The following is a 9,351-nucleotide window of genomic DNA, read 5'->3' as shown; positions in this document are numbered from 1 at the left end:
CCCTTCCTCCCAGCCCCACCTCTAGACATTGAGAACTGCCCTGTTCCCCTGGGAACTCCCTTCCCTGGGCTGGCTGGCCCCTGGTGCTTCCGCAACTCTTCCCTGAGCATCGCTCACCTTGGCATCCTCGTCCTCTGAATCTTCTCCAGTTCATCTGAACCTCCCCAAGTGGAGGCCTTGAGCCCACCGTTGGACTGGATTCAGCCAGCGGAATAGAGTAGAATGAAGCCATTACAGGACGCTTCTGTCCTTCGCTCCCACCGAGCCAGGTGTCGACAGCAATGTCTCTAGAATGGCACCAATCACAGTCTCAGCCTCATTCTCAGCCCGGGCTCCTTAGGCCCAGACCGGGGTTGGTCCTCGTGGGTATGGTTGGTTCCAAGCTTGGGAGCCTGCTGTCACACACCATTCTGCACAGTGCACCTCCGAGCCTGGCTACATGAAACTTGGCCCACAGCTTGGGATCGCAAGGCCAACAGGAGCGAGGAAGGAGCAGGGTGGCCTGTCCCACCAGGCAGCACCCGGGCATCCGTGGAAATGGCCACAAGCACTGGGTTGGAGAGTCGCCCAGAGAGTGGACAACATCCTTAGGCCATACCTTCCACCTGCTCTAGGAGAAGTGTGATGCCTAAGAGGAGGGGCGCTTAAGCATCTCTGGGCCGGGGCCCCGGCAGGACCATGGTTTTGCCCCATTTTTTTGGTGGGGGAGGTCAGAGGGAGCCCGGAGCTCCATTCATCAAATCAAGCAGAGCCAGGGGGCACGCACAGCTGAGCTGGCCCCTGCCAGATGTCTCCCGCCCGTCAGCGGAACTCTCCTCAAGCCCGCACTCCACTTCCCGCCCTGGCAACGAGGGGCAGGGCCTCTGGCAGCCCTCTAATCATCTTGGTGGCAGATGGAGCACGTTTGGGGCTCTTTTTATCCTGTGAGTTCATAGAAAATAAATGCAAGCCTGACTTCCAAGAAGGTGAAGATAATAGTAAATCAGTCTGTTAACCCCGCTGTCTGCCCCCACATCTCCCTTACCTCCCGTAGGCCACTGGGGCCAGAACTGTCACAGCAGACAGTTGTGTCCAGGACCCAGGTCCTGCAGGAGGCAGTAATGCATGTGCTCTGAATCTGGGCTCAGAGCCCATCTGGGATCCAGGGTGTTGGGAGGGGTGAGCGGTGGTCAGCAGATCATAGCATTCCAGTGCTGCCTGGTCTTCTCCTACCCCAAGCTTCCCCACCATCTCTCTCCTCACCTCAGCAGCACAGATTTTGTGCAATGACAAGGAAAAGGAACATTCAGTGCCAGGCTTTTAATTACAATTGCTTCAGGCTGCTGGCCTCCATGCCAAATGGCCACACGGAGAGTGTTCTAGCACACCAGAAAGCCGACGGGGTCCAGTCTGCGGTGCACACAGCACGTGGCCAGGATGGGGCTGTGTTCCTACCAGGGAAAGCCTGGACCCCGATTCGTTCATGTGGGCCTCAGAGCAGCTGGGCTTTCCGCTGGAGCCGCTGGGCCAGATGGCACTGCCCGCCAGGACCCTTACAACAGACTCCAGGGAAGGCCTGTAATTGGGTGGGAGAGAGATCTTTGGGAGGAAGGCCGAGCTGCGGAAGGATGATAGGGATGGATGAGACTGTGGGGCACAGCCATGTGGGAGGAATAGGATAATCCCATCCACAACACTTCACAATCTACAACGAGCTTTCTGCTTTCTCGAGCATGCTTAATCCTCCCATCAATCCTGCTTAGGAGACAGGGCTCAGAGAAGGGAAGTCACTTGCCCAGAGTTAAACAGGCAGAAAACCAGGTCTGGAGCCCTGGCCTCCCATTGCATCCAGCAGTCTCCACAAGAGTCAGGGGAGCAGCCCAGGCAGGAAGCAGCTCGTACCACCTCCCCCTCGGGAGCCACCAGGGCGACACCTCAGGGCAGCACCGTGGTGACACTGGTGAGCACCACGTGCTCGGGGACTTTGGAGACGGAGTACCGGCTGTGCAAGGACAAGGACTTGTGGCTGGCAGAGGAGCGGGGGCCGGGGGCCTTCGGAGAGTCGCAGGGACCCAGGCCAGGCAGGCAGCTGGAGAAGGCGGCCTTAAACTGCTCCCGGAATTTGCCTTGGTTGGAGACAGAAGACACAGCCATAAGGAGATGGATGAAGCAGGAAGGTCCTTGGGCCCAGGAACACCCACGAAGCTCCAGCCAAGCTGCCTGTGAGGGGGCGGGAGGGCAGGGGAGAGCTGGGAGGAAGAAAGCCCCAAAGGCGACCTTGGCATTGCCAGGGAGAGTGAGAACAGAGGCCCCGGAGCAGTTCCCAAGGAGAAATGCAATTTTCATCTGATTCCTTGACTGCACTCTGGCTCTGAGCCTGGCTCAGAATGTGGTGTCTGGTTCCGGGGCCTGGGGCCACCGCTGCCCTCCTTGGTGGGGAGGGGGAGGGGCTCGGACTCATGGCTATGGCTAGGCTATCCCCACCCGTGCCCCACAGTGATGGGAAGGACAGCAGCAGCCTGCATGAGGCCCTGTGAGGGGCACCTCCACTTTGCCCCACGCACCGCTCCTCCCCTGCTTCCCCCAGCACCCCGAGAGGCTGGCGTCCTTTATCCTTACTTCATAGGTGAGACGCACAAAGGTGCAGCGACTTGCCCAAGGTCCCCCAGCCAAAAGTCAGGCCCAGTTCTCATTCCGGAGCCCTTCTCTTGAAGGGGACAACAGAGTAGGGAAGAAGGGACTACCACAGCCAGCTCGGTCAGCCAAAGGACACCAAGGAAACAGATGGTGTCTGGAGCAGAAAACTCCTTGACCACACTTCGTCCGCCAGCAAGCCTCCCTCGGGCCCCAGCAGAGGGCCAGGCACACAGTAGGTGCTCAGTAAATGAACATAAGACAGGAATGCCTGGCAGGAAGTCTGGTTGCCGCCTTTGCGGCAGCCCTTATATCTTCTATTCTCCCCCCTGAGCTGGAGACCGCCAGCTAGCCTTCGGGGACTAATTCTTTAGTCTCAGTGAGGGTTAGGATATGGACCCCCAGCCCCTCCTTCAGCCTTTTCCCGAAGATCATTGTTCCCAGGCTTGAATAGGCATCTGGACAGCTTGTTAGGCCTAGTTCTGCAGCCAGAGGCCTCGTAAGCCACACTTCTGCTAAGCCCAGGTGGGTCCGTGAGCAGAGGTGTTACCACCCGGAGCCTGTTGGGGCAGGAGGTGCACACAGTGGGACAGCAGGGGGGTGCGGCCTGGGTTGGGGCTAGGGGACTGGGGATGACTGAACTTCTAGACAGGGGAGCAAGAAGGCTGGTATTGGAGACAGATGGATCCAGGGACAGCCCCCCACATTCTGGCGGCTCTGCCAGTTCGTGTCTAGCTGGGCATGGGGAAGCCCTCCCTGGTCCTGGGCTGCCTCTGCTTGTGATACCCCCTTACCCAAATGACTTGGTTATACAGTCATCCTCTCGGGCGGGAGCTCCCGGGCCCTCTTCCCATAGGCCTGGCTCCCCCGGAGCCTGTGTTGGCCAGACAGGGCCGACTAGAGGTTCTGGTGTGTCTCCCACTTAGACCAGGGCTCCTGATCAGGGCCAGGTCTCTCCCAAATAGGAGTTCCCAGAGCCAGCTCAAGATCCCCAGGCGGGAGCAGGGACATCCCCTCCTGCCATCCCTTTATTCAGCCTGGCTTGGGGTGTGCAGACTGTTGTCCCGAAGACTGCCGCACCCCTCCCCACCCAACCCCCTGCCTCTCCAGCCCGCTCACCACTGAGGAAGTTGTAGATGATGGGGTTGGCAGCGCTGTTGGCATACACCAGCCAGTGGGAGAAGGTGAAGCAGGCATAGACGGCTTCTCGGTCGCTGGCTTGGCGGAACATCCCGAACACCCTAGGACCAGGGGGAGGACAGTCAGAAATGGGGTAGAAGTGTGTGCACATGTTCCCATTTTTGTTGGGTGGAAGTCACTGTCCTTATCTAAAACAAAGGAAAGCCTAAGGCTCAGAAAGGGGAAGTGAGTTGACCAAGGTCACACAGCTCACTAGCGGCTATCGAGCGGAAGAGTTCTCACTGCCCCTTCTGTCCCACCAGGTGACCCTTTCCTGGGCCTTTAGGTCTGAGGTCTTGAGCACAGAGAGTGTAACCAGGGTGGCTGTCGGGACAGGGACCAGCGTCCATCTGCTCATTCACCGGCTCTCAGATCCCCTGGGACCCCCACCCACTTCCTCACCCACCCTTGCAGCAACATGAGGAGTCAAGCAAGACATCATCCATTGTTCAGTTAGGGAGGTGCCCAGAAGCAAAATGACATGCCCGAGATCACAGGAAGTAATCCAGGAAATGGCCAAGCACAAGCTCACACTGAGATTGGCTCCTGACAGACAGCCCGCTGCTCCCTCCTGTGCCCTGCAGCCCCTCACTTGCTGAACCCCGTGTTCCCTCCGCTTCCAGTGCTTTCCTCCAGACACCCGCTGGCCTGGTCCCTTGGTTTCCCCCCTTCCTTCACGTCCCTGCCAAATGTCATTTCCTCAGATGAGCCTTTTTTTTTTAACCCTTGTATCTAAAAAAAAAAAAAAGATGAAAAAATAAACACACAAAACCCCACTAACTCGTCACCTTCACTCTGTGTTCTTTCCCTATTTGGTCTTCATCGCGATATCCCTCCCTGCCCGTATGGTGGAGACTTATTTCTCTGTCCCACTAGATGTCGCCTCCAAGAAGGCAGAGACTGTCTTGTGCACGTGGTCACTGTGCTCCCTGCTCCCTGCCCCCCACCCCCACGGGGAGCTGATAGTTGAGAGAAGAGATGGAGGAATTTTCATAATCCCCTCACAGGCAGGCAGGCGTTATTCACAGTTTGCAGGCAAGAAATTGAGGCTGGGAGGCTCCGAGAAGGGAAATAACCTGCCTCCAAGGCCACAAAGTGGACTAAGGCCCTTCTTTTCCCCAAGCAGAGAGAGGCCACCAGCTGTCCCCTCACGCTCTCACCTCTTGAGGACATTGAGGACGCTGATTGGCAGGTAGCAGAGGGCAAAGACCAGCAGCACCACCATCAGCATCTTGGCCGTCTTCCTCCGCGCCCGCATCTGCTTCATCTCAGCCAGGAAAGCCCGGGCCCGGGCCCGGGGCGGGGACTCTGCGCTCAGGCCCTGCCCCGGGTCGTCCGACTGGTCTGAGGGCCGCTTCCAGTTCCTCACCAGGGCCGATGTGGTGCCGGGGATCTGGCCGGCACAGAGAGAAAGAGAGAGAGCAGCGGTGGGTGGTGTGTGTGTGTGTGGGGGGGTGTTGTACCCTGGGGCAGGCTGGAAGTGGGCCAAGGGAAGAAACCTAATATTCATGATGAAGACCGACACTCGGGGCCGGAGGGGGCCCGTGAACTTGAAGCTCTCAGGAGCTCACTGTGAACGCCCCACAGTGTGCCTTTGGGGAAGGGGCTTCCTGGCCCTCAGTTACTGATGAAAGAACCAAACCTCAGAGAGGCAGAAGACTCTAGAACATTCTCCCGAGCTACCCCTCCATCCTCCTTAGGCTATCGCTTCCCGTCCTGGGGGGAGGGGTGGTGGGTGAGTTGTGCCCCCCACCTCGCCTGTGCCTGACCCCGGAAAGGCCTGGGCAAGGAGCGAGCAGGTGAGCGGCACGGAATGACCGGAGCCTCAGAGCACAGTCCCTGCCTCCGTCACGGCCGAGAAACCTGGGAGGGGTCCAGGTTTCAGAAGCAGCCATAGATATCCTTGAAGCCTCTCACACCATTGGACACATGAATCACCCCCCAAAAGAGGGGCACAGGGCTACAGTTGAGGAAAATTAGGGGCTAGGGCCAGCTGAGCGGCTCATGACCTGTGTGAGCTCACTCAACCCACTCTCCTGCCCCGAGCCTTGGTTTTCTCATCTATTAGAGGAGGATAGTGACTCTTGCCATCGGGACTGGGGAGCTATAGGGCAGAGGGCAGGTGCTGGTGGACTGCAGGCTGGTCACCTTCTGGTTTGCATCCTCTCCTTGCCCAGGCACAGGATCCAGAACTTAGCCCCCTGGTACCCAGAACCTCTGAGCACTCCCCTCCCCCCACAATAACCCCCCCGTCTCCCAGAACCTGCTGTTGGTGGGTCTGTAACAGAGGCCAGCAGGCAGGCCCCGGAACCAGAAAGCTTCTGCCACCCGTCAGCTGTGGCAAGTTGGCAGTGGGGGTTCTACTGCTTCTGTGCTTAGGTTGTTGTGAAGACGTTGGGAGCCAAGGGCCGAATTTGGCAAAAACGCAGAGATAATGTTGTTGTGGGGCCAACGTGGGCATTAGAATGCCACTGCTCTTCCCCTGGCTGGCTGAGGGGTTTGGGAGAAGAGGCTTTGCCTCTCTGGGACTCCGTTCTCTCATACATTCAGTTGGGGACAATATACGAGGGTTGAGAGGAGGCAAGACTAGCTGGAAATACCGAGTGCAATGAAGGGCAGCTACTGGGCTCAGAACAATGATGAGATTTTAGATACTGAAGCCAGTGTCAGTTAACATTCGGTTGCAGGGTCAGCCCCAGTGCTTTGGCCTTGACTTTGACCTGTCCCTGGGCCTAACCTCTCTCTGGTGGCAGCAGGGATGGCAGATTCTTTCTGTTCCCTCAGACCAGGACCCCTTTCCTCCCCACCAGCCCAGACAGGGACACCAGAGTGGGTCTCACCTGGCGGCCCCAGAGCTTGCGGAAGATCTGGAAATAGGCCATGGCCATGAGGCCCAGTGGGGCCAGGTAAGTGACAATGAAGAAGCAACTGTGGTAGATCTTGGGGTAGAGGTCATCTGTAGGGGTCAAGAGAAACAAGGGCAAGAGACGCTCCCCTTCTGGGGTCCTCCAGCCTGTTCCACTTAGCAAAGCCCCCCTGCCCCATCTGGAGTCGTACAGTCAAAGCAAGCAGCTGGGCCTCTTATAGACACCATGACAGAGAGGGTCTCTCTGACCCTGCAGTTGCCCAGCCGGTGGGTGTCCATCCTGGAGGGAGCCCTCACAGGTGTCTAGACTAGAGGAGATACCCGCTTTGGAGGTGTCCTTGCTAGATGCCTGCTGGATGGCGTCCATCAAGGGGTCACCCGCCCTGGAAGGGTAACCTTATAGAAGCCAGCTCCGAGGGTGTCCTTTTGGGAGAAAACACTCCACCCTGGGAGTGCCCGCCCCATAAGTATACTGACAGATGCCTGTCCTAGGGGTACGTATCCAGGAGGCGCCCACTCCAGGGCCTCCTGTTCGAGGCCCCCACCATTACCTGCCCAGTGTTCATCACAGACAGAGAAGAGCCGGGTGCGGTTGGCTAGCTCAGGCAGTACGCTGCTGCATTCCATGACGGCAGCCTGGGGCACCATCATGGCCAAGGACACAGCCCAGATCCCCAGGATGGAGCCACGGGCACGCCTCGCAGTACTCTTGAACAGCAGCGGGTGGCAGATGGCGTACCAGCGGTCCAGGGCGATGAAGCTGAGAGTCAGCACTGCCACCGACACAGACACGGCCTGCCCCATGGGCACACAGCGTCAGTCCCCTTGGAGGCCACCCACAGACATGGGGTGGGTGATGGGGCATGGAGTCCCGAAACGCCAGGTGTCCATCCTGACTGCACTGCACTGCTCACGGCTTATGGAGCTTTGGGCAAATCACTCACCTTCTCGGAGGCTCGTCTGAGGAATGGGAACATGTCCTCCACCTTCAGGATTCTTGCGAGAATCCATGAAATCACGGGTGAGAAATGTCCAGGTCGAGACCTGGCCCATAGTGGGTGCTTCCCTACCATGAATAGTAACTTAATGGGACCTACTACGTGCCAGGCACTGTTCTCATTATCCTCACAACAACCCCATGGTGCATACTCTCACCCCACATTACAGAGGAGGACACTGAGGCACAGGAAGGTTAAATAATTTGCCTAAGGTGCATTTCCTCCCCACCCTGTCTTTATTGTCAGTGTTCGCAGCATTAATCTGTTGAGTGGAAAATCTTAAAAATCCAAGAGGCAGGGCACCTGGGTGGCTCAGTGGGTTAAATAAAGCCTCTGCCTTCAGCTCAGGTCATGATCCCAGGGTCCTGGGATGGAGCCCCGCATCGGGCTCTCTGCTCAGCGGGGGGGGGGCCTGCTTCCTCCTCTCTTTCTCTGCCTGCCTCTCTGCCTACCTATGATCTCTGTCTTTCAAATAAATAAGTAAAATCTTTAAAAAAAAAAAAAAATCCAAGAGGCATTTCTCTTTGCCCAGGGATGTCTTCCCTTCCCCGGGGCTGTGAGGAAAGAGCCTCCCTGAGGGAGGCAGATATGAGCCTAGGAACAGAAGTGGAGGTGGAGGCTGCCTCTGGGAGGGAACCCTGCCCTCTGGGGTGCATCTTGGCCTCTGGCTAGGTCTCTTCCCCCAACCCCCACCACATCTGGACAACCTGATCCCTGCCGCTGGGGGATGGAAGGCCCTGGCCAGGGGTAGGCTCCTCACACCAGCCCCCTGGGAACCAGGGAGCAGGCCTAGCACGCATCTGTGCCTGTCACCGTGGGCTTGTGCCCCTCTCCTGGTGAGTGGAGGTGACTGCACGTGTGTCCAGTGGCTATGTGCGCGTGGGTCTGCGGGTGTGACCAGGTGGGGATCTCTATATGAGTGTGTGGACCGGGCCTGTGTCTCCAAGTGTCAGGCCTTGTGGCCGGGCCCTAATGACAGGAGAGGACGACACAGCAGAGGAACTGAGCCACTGCATCCTGTCTGAAAGGCAAGTCCAAGTGTTGCTGAGGTCTATGCAAGGCCATGGTTTTTTGTACTTGGGGTGACAGAGGGGTGACAGACAGCACCTGGGTGGAGCTCACCTGTAGATAGGGGATGACCTTGCAGAGGGCATGACCGAAGAGCCAGGACTCAGTGATGTCTACCAGCAGGCTAGCCGGAAGGCAGATGGCTGTCACAAGCACGTCAGCCAGGGACAGGTTGACGATGAAGTAGTTGGTGACTGTCCTCATGTGGTGGTTCCTCCAGACAGCCAGGCAGACTGCAGGGCAGGGGTGGGAAGAGGAGGGGGACGTGAGGCGGGGCGGGGGGGTTGTGCAGAGCCGTGCTACCCAGCCCCCACACTGCCAAGCCAAGGGGAGATGGGGAGGGAGAGAGAGAAGCCAGGCCCAGGACCCCTGCCAGTGCCCAGGGGAAGTCCGCAGCACCGTTGGGACCTAAACACCTACCCAGCGTGTTGCCCACCAGGGCCACAAGGAACACAGCCACGTAGGCAGCGATAAGGACCCACTCATACTGCTTTGGGTAGAGATAATCACGCCACAGGTAGCGCAGGAACTCGTCTTCGTAGTCAGGAGGCACCAGGGATGGTGATGGGTCCCCGCCGCCAGTGGGGGTCCCAGTCTGGGCCCCTGGGGTGGCCGAGGGCTCCATGA

General features: G+C 58.2%; 1 protein-coding gene across 1 annotated transcript; it reads right to left on the bottom strand.

Moving 5' to 3' along the window:
• Nucleotides 1–1,284: 1,284 nt before the first annotated feature.
• On the bottom strand, nt 1,285–9,349 carry HCRTR1 (hypocretin receptor 1). Its single transcript, XM_059135969.1, has 7 exons — nt 9,145–9,349; nt 8,779–8,957; nt 7,210–7,453; nt 6,633–6,748; nt 4,953–5,185; nt 3,733–3,854; nt 1,285–2,105 (listed from the first exon to the last, which is right to left on the bottom strand). The coding sequence occupies exons 1-7, from the start codon at nt 9,347–9,349 to the stop codon at nt 1,915–1,917; spliced, it is 1,290 nt and encodes a 429-aa protein (XP_058991952.1). The 3' UTR covers nt 1,285–1,914.
• Nucleotides 9,350–9,351: the final 2 nt, after the last annotated feature.

Source organism: Mustela lutreola, chromosome 10 (genome assembly GCF_030435805.1).
Source record: "Mustela lutreola isolate mMusLut2 chromosome 10, mMusLut2.pri, whole genome shotgun sequence".
In the NCBI taxonomy this organism is placed as follows: domain Eukaryota; kingdom Metazoa; phylum Chordata; class Mammalia; order Carnivora; family Mustelidae; genus Mustela; species Mustela lutreola.
Note: the sequence above shows the minus strand (reverse complement) of the source record. Positions and strands in the feature narration are given on the sequence as shown.

Bases quoted from the DNA above. Each gene is read 5' to 3' on its own strand.
- HCRTR1 (XM_059135969.1), bottom strand. From the start codon at position 9,349: ATGGAGCCCTCGGCCACCCCAGGGGCCCAGACTGGGACCCCCACTGGC. The intron at 8,958-9,144 runs GTAGGTGTTTAG...CCTGCCCTGCAG, and splicing joins CCTGGTGGGCAACACGCTGG to TCTGCCTGGCTGTCTGGAGG. The intron at 7,454-8,778 runs GTGAGCTCCACC...CCCATGGGGCAG, and splicing joins AGGTCATCCCCTATCTACAG to GCCGTGTCTGTGTCGGTGGC.